Here is a 13,001-nt window from a genome sequence, read left to right on the forward strand (position 1 = left end):
AGGACGAAATTTTGTGTGGGATTGGCGCTGACACTGGCCCTGGAGGTTTGGAGGGAATCGTCAAAGTCATTTTAGAATTGTTGCTTAGATGCAACAGCGTATGATGCCGACTTGGCAAGTAAAACAACTGTGAGCGCTTGTGCAATTCAGCAATTTATGATTGCTTGCGAAACAATTGGAACATAACTGCTTATTTTGGATGTAGGCTGAACGATCATTTACCGTCATCTTTAGGAAGCGTGGACATATACTCATGGGGTGTTTCTCTTTTAAACACAAATCGCAGCCTTTGGGTAGCGTGAGCTTTGGTAGCTTTGTGGAGCAAATGTAGACTAGAATAGGGTCCCAATTCTCAATTTGAATGCCGGATAGTTCTAAGGCAGTTAAACATCCTTGAATGGTGTGTTGAAGTTCCTTTAAGGCTGCCCCAGACTCTTGTGCCATGGGTTGCACATTGAACAATGTTTTTAGGTGGCTGTTCATCTGAAATCGCTTGTTTTCGAAACGCTCAGATAGATTTGACCAAGCTGAGCGGAAGCCATCATTGGTGAGCAGTGTTGGGAAAGGTACTGTGTTTTTGTACCTAGGTAAGGTAAAAAGTATTGGGCAAAAATAAATACCTAAGTAAGGTAAAGGTACTTCAATTTCCCAGTACCTAGGTAAAGGTAAAAGGTAAATATATAGCTTTTTTATTTTTTATAAAAGCTGAGCTCAAGGAACCGAAAAACGATTTTTAATTTTCCTTACAAAGTTCCATATTTGTCTTAGCTTTCTTAGCTTTCATGGCCTCGTAGTCCGTGTAACTGCTTGGATGAACCCTCTAAAGTTGTTGAAATTAAATCCAATTATTTATAAATATAAGCTTAAATAATTTTGTGTATATATTTTTAAAACACGCGGCATGAATAATTGTATGCACGTATCACTTTATTAATATATTTATGAAACCCTCATGTACATATTTGGCGCGCAAAAATTCCGTATGTAGAAAGGTGCAGGTCTTCGCACAGGCAGATTTTGGTGATGAATTCTTTTTTTTTGATTACTTAATTTTTTTTCCTTTGTGGCCCTTTGGACTCAGGCGACGCCGGTGCAGGTCCTCGCACAGGCAAGTTTTCTCAGTATTGATTTTTCATTTAATTAAGTTGTTTGTGTGTTGCTTGCATTATTTCATTATTTTTTTTTGTTTTATAATGGGGTCCCTTAAAAAAAATTTTTTTTTTTGATTGTTTATCCCATAGTATTGTTTAAGTTAAAAAATGTTTAAGTTCAGGTTTGTATCACAGTCACGGTCGCCATGTTAATAAACACTTATACAGAAGGTTGGGTTGATGTTCCCTTTTATTTGTTTCATTTTTAATTAGTCACTTAACACATTTTATATTCATTACGAAAATTGGGTCACTCCCCTGGTTGCTATACGCGAGAGACTGATCTCTCTGAATTTCCTTAACTCTTTCTTAGATCTATATCCCGTGGCAGCGCTGTCGGTCAAGCCGGCAGCGGAGCAGCGGATTTATGTGTTAGCCTAAATACTTATACATAGCCTTATACATATTTGAGAGCGGTGCTCAGAGAGGGAATGTTATGTGCACTTACATTTGGATCAAATTGTTGCTGTCGCCAAGCTGTGGGAACTGCCGACGCAGCCGCTCATCGCCCGCGGAAGGCGTGAGCGATCGGATTGCGTTTGCACTTGAAGAGTGCTGTTCCTGCATATTCGGCATTGACATTGTTTCCGTTGGCCCAGTGTGTACTCTATATATGTGCATTAGGGCGGTCCACATTTGTATGGAAATTTTTAAGGTGCTAGTCTCACCCGCTTATACGGTGCGCAATGTGGTATTCAAGGTATACCAAAAGAAATTTTTTTAAAAAATCGTGTTTTATCACCCATTCGCACTGTTGCCTTTGATCAAAAAGTTTTTCTGATCAAGGTGGCATAGATATCAACAATTCAGTTGATGTTTTGCTCTCATTTTTTTTAACCAATTATTCCACCGAAATTCATAATTTGACAAGACAAGAAATGGGAGAACGATTTCGCTCGACCAAATTCGAACTGTTATACATGTCGTATGAGTAATTTTAAAGCAAACTTTGAAGACGTTTCGCAAGGTCTAAATCTCGAAAAAAAAATTTTTGTTTTTACATACATTTTTTGCATACTTTAATATACCATGTTAAGGGGTGAGAAAAGAATTTCATTTTTTGGACCGCCCTAATGTGCATACTACACCAGTTTGACCGCAGGGCGAGTAACAAATCCTCCCAGTGTACGCACAACACCGCTACGAACTTGTCCATCCTTCGCCAGATGAACAACCACCACGATCCCTTTAGTCCAGGTGTTTCGCTTGCTTGTTTCATCAACAACAAGAACCACGTTATTCACGGAAATAAACCATTTTGTACGTCTCGTCAGGGTGGGTAGATACTCTCAAATCCATCTTTTCCAGAAACGATCTGCCAGTTGACCAGCGATGCGATAATGTTTGGCTAAGCCTAATCCGTTAGATTCCATCGAACCGCGTTCCCGTAGACCACTGGAGTTACCAACCAAGAAGTGGTTTGGTGTTAGACCTTCCGATTTTTCCTATTCCAACGGAATATAGATCAACGGCCTTGAGTTTAAGCTGCATTCGACATCGGCCAACGCAGCGCGCAATACTTTCTCGCGCACTCCGGCGTTTGGCAGAATTTCCGTCAGGATTGACTTCGTAGGACGCACCATACGCTCCCAGCTGCCGCCCATATGAGGCGATCCTGGAGGAAAAAAGGTAAACGACATCTCTGGATACTTGCTTTCCACTGCTGACGATGATTTACGCTCGATCTCTTGCGCGAGTACTCTGCTGGCTCCCCGAAAATTCGTTCCATTGTCGGATAGCAACACCTCTGCGAGCAGTAAATAGTTTTAGAGGCAACTAAAATGAGTCCGCAGAGAGAGACGGTACCAATTCTAAATGAACAGCGCGAACTGGTAGACAGGTAAATAAAACTCCCCATCTCTTCTCGCGACGCCTTCCTACAGCAACTTTAACCGGTCCAAGTAGTCTATTCCAGTAAACGTAAATGGCCGTGTAAATGGCGATAGACGTTCCTTTGGCAAAGTAACCATCATCGGTGGAATGGGTTGTGCTTGCCTGATGCAGCACACGGGGCAGTTTTTGATGATTTCCTTTACAAGGGCTCTCAGGCCTGGTATCCAATACTTTTGTCGTACTCTGTTGACAACTATTTCCGCATGCAGATGAAGGTACTTCCTGTGGTGACACTCTACTATAAGGTATGCAATCCTGTGGTGACGCGAAAGTAGAACAGGTCACTTAGCAGTGACTTCTACATTTTCGATAGCATCGATTCGTCCATGCATGCGAAGCACTCCGTTTGGGTCCACGTACGGCGAGCATTTATATATAACGCTTGACATGTCCTTATGAAAATTGTGTCCATTTCCACACCACGCTACAGCAGAAGCAGTCTCTCCAGCTCGGGTCCATTCGGTTTCACAGGAAGAAGGCGTAGAAAGTCTAACACTCTTTTTTGGGCAGCACGAGGACCCTCCAGTTTGCTGAAACTAAATGGATCCGGCATAACAGATGCCAGCGTAGAGATTTCTTTATTACAATGCTCTTCCTTCTCCGAACCATCGTATCGAACTATTTACCTCAACACCTTTTGTCCATTTTGTACCATCATCCGCTACATTTAGTTCCGAGGGTACCCAGCGCCATTCACCAACTTCGGAACCTTTAAGAATTTCTCCGACACGCAAAGCTACAAATTGCGGGTACTTGCGGTCGTCGGATCTTATCCAGAACAGAACATCTTGAGCATCAGTCCATAATATGTCCACGTTTCTCAATTTCGGTTGATAGCTCAGACTCCAAAGACTTGGCCTAGCGCAATCCCAAAACCGCTGCCATTAATTCCATTTGTGGTACTCATATGGGTTTCAAATGTGCTACTCTGGCTTTCGATGCTAGGAAGGAGCATCTGATTTCGTCTCCAAGATCGACTCGCAAATATGCAACTGCAGCGAAAGCATCCAAGCTAGCATCGACGAACATATGTAGTTGCAGGCTCTTAACATTACTCAAGCATTACATGTATCGACGGATACGCAGATCGCTCAGTTTTGGCAGCAAGGCTTGACTTTCATCCAGTCAATCTCATCCGATTCCTTGAATGCGTCGTCCCAGCTCACACCAGACCCCCAAATATTTTGTAGAATAATTTTGGCACGCACGTTAAAAAATCCAAGAAGCCCGAGTGGATCGAAAATGGACATAACGATACTCAACACTCGGCGCTTCGTATTAAAGCCAGCTGATGACTTCTGCAGAAACTCAGGCCTAATGTTTGTAGTGACTAGCGTGTTAATTCATAAGTTTCAAAAACTTGTAACGCTAGGATACAATAAATAAACAAATAAAAAAAAAAAAATGATGACAAACGTTAACATGTCAGACTCGGGCAGCCACCGCATTCCCAACACTTTCTCCTGCAGTTCGCCCTTTGTGCCCAGATACTTGCGCGGTGCTTTATAAACGTCATTCAGAGAGCGTACGACGCGCTTGGAGTTTGATAGCCAATTTCTCAATTTGATAGCCATTTTTCAAGTTTGCGAATGTATCTCTCCTCCTAGTAGTGCTGCATGGTATTATTCAGGAAAGTTTTCAGTCTCGAATCTTTTAACATTTTTGCTTCAAGGCACTTGAGCCTTTTGAGAGCCATGGTGTACGAATCGGGCATATTGACTTTGTCGTATTTCCAAAACAACCCAGTCTCCCAGCGAATTTCATTGGAAATGTACTGTGTAGATGCCTCCATTATCTTTAGCGCCTGTTCGTCTTCCTTAGATCTCAACGGATTTTTAGGAACGCTGACGCCGAATGATTCCAACGAGAAGAACGGCTTCAAAGCTTCGTCAAGTTTGCGCGTACCGCAAACTGCTCTATTCATCAATGCTTTGCAATGGAAGATCCAAGTTGCTTACAGTGCGCACTCCCTTAAGTACGTGTCTTACATCTGGGCGATTCTTAGCGGAAGCACTGGCGCTGACGATCCTTGATCTTGACTCGCTTTGGGTAGTCCACTTTAGATAGGGCCCGTCAAGCCCTAATTTATCGGCACACAATCGTTCTATTAGCGTGCAGGATGCTACGGGAATTATTGTGTAATGTCACTGGTATATAACGGAACAGAGCCTTCGTTAATGATTTCTCATGGAAGAAAACCTTAGACTCGCTGGTCTTTGACCCGCCGGTTTTTGCAGGACTGTCCTCCTTGTCATTGCGAATATCGATCTTTATCTCTGTATTCGAGTAGTGCAGCAGCACGTTGTGCGGTAACTTTCATCCGTCGATATTGCAAAGTTTCTTTACTCTGCAACCAAAACAACAAAAACAAAATCGCTTGAATTTGATAAATTCCACTCTCGACTTGGTGGACGTGGATAAGAATCCTTTGCAATTTGCCAGGCCGTGGTCGCAGCCACATTATGGACAATAATGTTCTTCTGTGACATGTGCCTTTAACTCGCCGACTTCATTTTTGTTCAGCATGTCGTGAACTAGCAGGAGCTCCTTTCGCTATACCAAAAAGCCACTTGTCAAACGTGGTCAAATTGGCGGTACCAGATGCTAAGCGATATCTTCGCCAATCCAGCTTAAAATCACTCGGCAGCTTAGCAACCAAATCGTTCAGCAGAAAAGAATCATTAAGGTATTCCTGTAGTCCAACTGACATCATTGTGGCACAATAATTCTGGACTGCCAGTGCCAAACGAATCACGGATTCCAAGTTGTTGGGTTTAATGGGTTTAAAAGAAGAGCCTTTTAGCTTCCGTTGCAAGCTAGCATGCACTATCTCTGAACGCCCATACAACATCCTTAGCGTTCCAATAGCATAAAGTACCATAGCTGGGATCATGAGCTTTCCCCGGACGGCTTCTAGCGCAGATCCTTTCAGACACTTCTGGAGTCTGATTAGATTCTCTTCGTTGGTAAATCCACATCTCTTGGTTGATTGTTCATAAAACCTTATAAATAAAAACCACTCTTCGGGCTTTCCGGTGAAAACTGGCAGGTCTCGTGATATGACCTGACGCGGTGCAACTTGAGCTGGTGTCAGCATTATAAGCGGCATTTGGCTGTGGTACAAAACCCGGTCCACTAGCTGGCGGAACAAACCCTGCGGCACCGTTTTGATGTACAAACATTAGTGCATTGTTTGGTGGCATGAATCCGACAGTATTACATGTCGGTCCGCATTTCGCTGCGGTATTTCTCGGCATGAACTGCCCTGCGCCGCCCTCCTATCAGCATAAGGAGGCGTGGCCCTTTGCGCATTCATGCTGCACGTGTTTACTTGCTGTTTGAACTGCTGTCCTGCCCAATTCTGCGAAGCGTCTTAACCGGCATGGTGAGCTCGCATTCTCAAGCGACACAAACTGGTTCGAGTGAATCACAGTTTGTCTGGATACATTTTCGTCCTCAAAACCTCTGAATGGCCCAGTGAAACTGCATCCTGCGTTTTCAACTGAACAGGCTCCACATCCCGCGGCGTGTGAATATTGTTCACCAGATCCGCGTCCGATTGCATCATCCATTTCGCACTTGTGACGTCACTCTCTGCACAAGTACTACTACGCAATTGAGCCAAAGTCGTTGAAAATTGCAAATTTGGCTCGCTATGATCACTATCGTGTAAATTAACTTTCTCCTTAGTGAGTTGATTAAAAAAATTTATTTTATTTTTTTAACTTCACTTATTCACTATTACAATCGTTTCATAGGTCGAACTTAATTCAGTGCTCACTGATTATTACTTTTTAAACTTCTCGATTCGATTCTCAAAAGCGGACTGCCTGGACTCAAGTTCAATGATCAATAATGAAACCTCGGCTTAATTAAGAGAATGACTCAAGAGAGTCGGAAAAATAGGATGATGAAATTTGGCAATTAAATTTGAAACTGAATTTCTGCCGGAAATTGGTGTTTATGTTAGCGGACTTCGGGGACCGCTTTGGGGCTCCGATGTTTACAATATCGGCTTGGGTGTTTACAGAATCACATGATCTGGTGTTCCTGCTATCCATTTCCAAATAGTGCCTAATTCATTAATACCGCGTTTTGATTTATTGGGTATAATTTGTGAGATAAGCATTTTGATAATTTTTAATTCATGGGACATTTCCCAATGTAAATTCGGGTTATTATTTATAAATTCAGATTCAAGATTAATTATTTCTTTATAAAAACTTAAATTAGTAATATGAAATAAATCTGCGTATGATTCATAAAGAAGAACATCTTTAGTATCCTTGTAAAGAAAGAAATCATGGTTGGTATAATCCAAAATTTCGGATTTGGTTGTAGCTACCATCACTATGGACGGCAGTCCATGTAGTGACGAAGCGCACCAGGAGAGTGTGCGAAGGCGACTACTATATATACACGAAGAAATGAAAATCTACTGTGATGGTCCGATCATAATGAATAATACACCTATCGAAAGGTATTGCGAAAACTAACAGGATTGCATACCAAGACTTTAAGAAAATCAATTGGCTTGGGAGAGAGAGCGGTGAAAGTGAAAAAGTGAAAATTTCGAAATTTGGAGCTGTTGGGGCCGGTGGGGATAAATGCCCCCTCGCAATGTTTTAGTTGTATTCCTTTTGAAAATACCCGTCGAATGAGGGGTCATTTGTCAAAATCCGACTCTCCGTTCAAAAGTTATAGCCAAAATAAGATTTTCTTCTTCTTCCCAAAATGAAAATTTAATTCTGTTTGTCCACTTGTCCACTTGTCCACTTGTCCAAAATATGTTTTTTAAGTTCTGAAAATTTGATATGACGTTCATCACATCGATATAAAAAACTTTTGTTCTACCACTTTTGGAAAAACCCGCTAGTTTAGCGGGAAAACAGCTATAAGTAGCTAAAATTCGGAAAGCCGTAACTTCTATACTACTAAAGCTACAGGCTTGTGCTGCATCTCGTTTGAAAGGTATTTTTAAATGCTATAAACGCCTTCTATATGCAATTTGTGTAAATGTAATACTTAAAAAAATATGAACAAAAGACAATTTTTTAAAACTTTTTTTTTAGCTTTTTTTTATTTTTCTCAAAAACGGCTCTAACGATTTTCTTTAAAACCTTAAACTGTATAGCCCTTGAGATTCCTTAAATTTTGGTATATAACACATTACTGTAAAAAGTCACGTTTAAAAGTTATTTTTATTCGAAAATAGCCACTTTTGCCAGCTCGAACAATTAACGCTCCCTGAGTATTGAATTTTGTGGGAGGGTATCCGAACTGTACTTTAGGGTCATGGAATCAGTAAATTTGCACTTAAGAGTTCCATATAGGAATCTTTTGTTCTACGACTTTTGGAAAAAGCCGCTACTTTAGCGGGAAAAAGCTAAAAATAGCTAAATTTCGTTAGTTTGTAAGTTCTACACTACTAAAGGTACAGACATGTACTATACCTCGTTTAAAAGGTATTTTGAAATACTTCAACGCCTTTTTAACTTAATTTGTTAAAATACAATAGTTTAAAAATTATGATTGACCAATTTAAATTTAAATGTATATATTAGCTCCTATGAGAGCAAATGTAAACAAACAAAAACTTCTGATATCAAATAAAAACACCTCTTAACGAGGTAAAAAACTAGTGACGACCGCACCTTCAACATACAAAAGTTCTGATATCAACATTTGTGACGAAAAATTATTACACTCGTCATTAAATAGACTTTCTAATCTTTTCTCATTCGTCACGCTGCAATAGAAAATGCCTGTAAGGGGAAAAAGGCTGGAATAGTTTGCTAGGGCGGGCCGAATGAGAAAATATTAGAAAGTCTATTTAATGACGAGTGTAATAATTTTTCGTCACAAATGTTGATATCAGAACTTTTGTATGTTGAAGGTGCGGTCGTCACTAGTTTTTTACCTCGTTAAGAGGTGTTTTTATTTGATCAATAATACGTACGTTAATGAAATCATTATAAGAAATTTAAGATAAAACATTTTTATTTAAGATTTAATATTATCTTTATGAATCGTACGATTTCTGCTGTTTATTAAAACTTTATTTGGAAGATTTTCCTTAACTACTTGTTTTTTGTATCTAGAATTAAGCTTATTTCTTTCCCCGTGTTTCTTTTCGTAAATTACTTCACCTACGTGATAGTGTTTTTCTTGTCTACCTTTATTATGAAATTCTAACATTCTCTCCTGAGCTTGTTTTAATTTCAAGGGAAATTGTTGCAGAATTTCTGAAACTTTATTTTCTATATTTAGTTTATTTGGAATTTCTTTTACTACCAAGAATTTCGAATATGAATCTATACAAGTAATGAATATTAGATTTTGGGCACAATAAATATCGATATGCAAATTTTCACCTCCTCTTTCAGGAATAGGTGCCTCTCCGATAGGAATTTGCACTGGGTGTCTATTATATTTGTTTTGATTACAAATGGTGCAATTTTTTATAAATTCCTTAAGCGTTTTGTATAAATTAGGCCAGTAATATAGTCTGCATATTTGCTTATAATTCTCATCTAGCCCTCTATGTGGCCTACAATGCGTTTCTGTGATGATAAGAGTTTTATCTTCCGCATTTTCTACATCCTGGACAAATATATTTGTATATAAAAATTTATTTATAAAATTTTCTTGAAGTGGTTTTTGGATTATATAAAAATCTTCTAAAGTACAATGGACTCCTATGGTTATATTAGGTAGAATATATTCTCTTAAGATTGATATTAAATTTTCTGGAGTATCATACTCTATTATATGTCTAGTATTTCCGAAAACGGTAATCGACTCATGTATTGTATACCTCCCCGTTGCTATTAGCAATTGTTGCTTAAACTGGTTTAAGGGTTTTCGGGTTTCTTGTATGACATTCTCAAAACTACTTTCAGCTGAATGCTGAGTATTTTGAGCTGAGACCGATTCGATAATTTCCGTTAAGTTATTTATTTGGATCCTTGATAAAGCATCCGCGACTACATTTGTTGCTCCTGGCCTATAAATAATTTTGGGTGAATAACTTTCTATAAATGAATACCATCTGTTCATTTCAATATTCGGATTTTTCTGAGAAATGGAGAATGACAGGGGTTGATGATCTGTATAGATCTCGATGTTATTTACTCCATATAAATAATTTCTTAAATTTTTAAATGCCCAAACTATGGCTAAAAGTTCTTTCTTATTTGTTGCGTACAATTGTTCTGTTTTGGATAAGGTTTTGGAAATGAAAGTAATTGGCTTTCCTTCTTGAGAAAGAACGGCACCAATAGCTAAATCAGACGCATCAGTGGTTAAAGTAAATTTTTTATTATAATCGGGTTGTACCAGTTTTATTTGTGCGATTAAATTGTCTTTGAGCTCGTTAAAAGCTCTTACAGCCGAATCGTCCAACTGTATTGAAGCTCTACGTGAAGCTTTTTTAGATACCTTTTGACCTTCTAAATATTTTGTTAATGGTTTCGCAATTTTTGCGTAAAGTAGGCCTTTAAAACTATTTTGTATAGAAATTGTTGTTGGAATTGATTTACACTTTTACACTTCACAATGTTTGCAACTCATGAACACGCTAATTATGTTTCCCTACTTACAGCCAAAAGCAAAGTTTCTCCTACGAAACCCCTAACCATTCCAAGAACCGAATTAAGCGGAGCAGTTCTCGCCGTTAAGCTGGTACGATGGGTATTGGAAATAATACATGGACTGAAGAGCCCATTCCGGTATTCTACTGGACAGATGCAACTATCGTTTTACATTGGATGAACGGAAACCCAAATCGTTGGAAAACTTTTGTGGCAAACAGGGTGGCATATATCCGTGCACACTCAAACCCACACCAATAGAGACACGTGAGCACCAACGAAAATCTTGCTGATCTTGCCACTCGCGGGAGAAGTCCCAAGGAGCTTTCTACATCGTCCCTGTGGTAGAACAGCCCAGCTTGGTTGAGTCAACGACAATGATTGGCCTACCAATTCCATCCCACCAATCGTCGACCCAAGTATGTTAGAAGCCAAAACAGACAAGATCAACATCCACATGCTCGTAAAGGAAGACAGCATTCTCAAACGCTATTCAACCTTTAGCCGTCTGATCCGCATAACCGCCTACATTCTCAGGTTTAGTATAAACTCTCGGCACAAGGCTGATCGACTGAATGGTCAAATTAAGAGAACTCAATGACGCCCTACTGTGCATAGTTCGATTGGTTCAAGCTGAATCGTTTACAGCGGACCTAAAGGCAGTACGTTCCTCTAAACCACTTCCGAAGCTAAGCAAACTACGAAATCTAATCCCATTCATCGAAGATAACGTTCTTCGCGTCCGTGGCCGCTTAAGTCACGCGCATTTATCGTTCAATCGTAAACATCCGATAATCTTACCAGCACAACACTCATTCACAGATCTTGTCATTAAGGATGCACATCATGCCACGCTTCATGGAGGAGTTCAGCTGACCTTAGCGCAGACACGTTTACGCTTTTGGATTGTAAACGGACGCGTAGCTACCAAAAGGATGATGCGAGGATGCATGCAATGTTTTCGTGCTTGCCCAACAACTGGCAAGCAACTCATGGGGAATTTGCCAACTCATCGAATCAACCCGCCATGTCGTCCCTTTTGGGCTACCGGCATCGACTACACCGGAGCCATTGAACTAAACGCTTCCCGACTGAGAGGAACAGCAACGTATAAGGGTTATATCGCCATATTCATCTGTTTGTTAGTCACCGGGCTCACATCGGATCATTTTCTGTGGGCACTGGATCGGTTCATAAGACGACGCGGACTATGTCGTCACATATATAGCTACAATGGCACCAATTTTGTGGGCACGGACAAAGCACTCCGAAATGAGCTCTCAAGGCAGAGGGACAACGAGAACACGGCCGCAGCAAGATTAGTTGACAAGCAAATTGAATGGCACTTTAGCCCGCCCCGATTGCCGAATTTTGGAGGGCTTTGGGAGGCGAACGTTAAAACAGTCAAACACCATTTGACTAGAATGGCTGGAAGCTCCTGCCTCACTTATGAAGAGTTTTCGACGGTACTCATACGCATAGAAGTATGTCTGAATTCGCGGCCACTGCGCCCCCTTACCGCAGACCCCGAAGATCTAAGCTACCTTACTCCAGGACATTTTTTAAATGTCGCACCACCAGAATGGAGAGATGATCCATGGATTCTAAAAGAAGTGGACTCAGGATTGGCTTGCCCATTTTCAGAAACGGCAAAATGGTGTGAAGTCACAGAAAATCTGCAACTCAATGACCTGGTGATTCTGAAGGATGACGGGACTCCGCCTGCTTAATGGAAATTAGGGCGAATCATTCAGTTACATCCCGGCTCGGATGAGCTCGTACGGGTCGTAACCATCAAAACTCAAAACACAACATTTAAAAGAGCAATTACTAAGCTCTGCCGTTTACCATTACCTCATTAACTCTGTCTAATCCTCTATATATTTCAAATAATCCTGCATTCTACAGCGCTGACTCAACCAGAATCATATCATGCTACGTCGAGCATTGCCGGGCGGCATGTGCAGTTTTGTCATCGCTAGTTTCTGGCGAGAAAGCCGAGAGATTAGGAAAAAGGAGAACGGTTCGAGTTGGTCACACTACGAAGAACTTGGAATCGACAAGGAAGACACCGTGAATTTGATCCGCTTAAAACCCTAAGTGCACAATATATAAACTATATTTCAGTATCAACCTAAACTTCTTTTCATTGTTTGCCTCTTCAGTCAAGCACAAACAGTTATTATTAAATTTAGCCCTCAAATAAAATTTTCTTTTTGATTCATATATAAGAGTGTTTAAAACGTAAATTTGGGTAAATAACAAATTTCGAAATTCCAATAAGGCACATTTTATTAATTTATTTATTTATTTATCTATCGCCAATGTATAAATCCTTATCTGGCTACATCTTACTGCAATGGAT

General features: G+C 40.2%; 1 protein-coding gene across 1 annotated transcript; it reads left to right on the forward strand.

Moving 5' to 3' along the window:
• Positions 1-11,057: 11,057 nt before the first annotated feature.
• On the forward strand, positions 11,058-12,366 carry LOC138912130 (uncharacterized). The gene is made up of 2 exons (XM_070211988.1): positions 11,058-11,214; positions 11,459-12,366. The coding sequence occupies exons 1-2, from the start codon at positions 11,058-11,060 to the stop codon at positions 12,364-12,366; spliced, it is 1,065 nt and encodes a 354-aa protein (XP_070068089.1).
• Positions 12,367-13,001: the final 635 nt, after the last annotated feature.

The sequence above is a fragment of the Drosophila takahashii genome, chromosome 2R (genome assembly GCF_030179915.1).
Source record: "Drosophila takahashii strain IR98-3 E-12201 chromosome 2R, DtakHiC1v2, whole genome shotgun sequence".
NCBI classification, from domain to species: Eukaryota; Metazoa; Arthropoda; class Insecta; order Diptera; family Drosophilidae; genus Drosophila; species Drosophila takahashii.

What these genes read in the sequence shown, in the direction of transcription:
- LOC138912130 (XM_070211988.1), top strand. Translation starts at nt 11,058, where the DNA reads ATGTTAGAAGCCAAAACAGACAAGATCAACATCCACATGCTCGTAAAG. An exon ending in CAAGGCTGATCGACTGAATG is followed by an intron (nt 11,215 to 11,458) that starts GTCAAATTAAGA and finishes ACTCATTCACAG; the next exon opens with ATCTTGTCATTAAGGATGCA.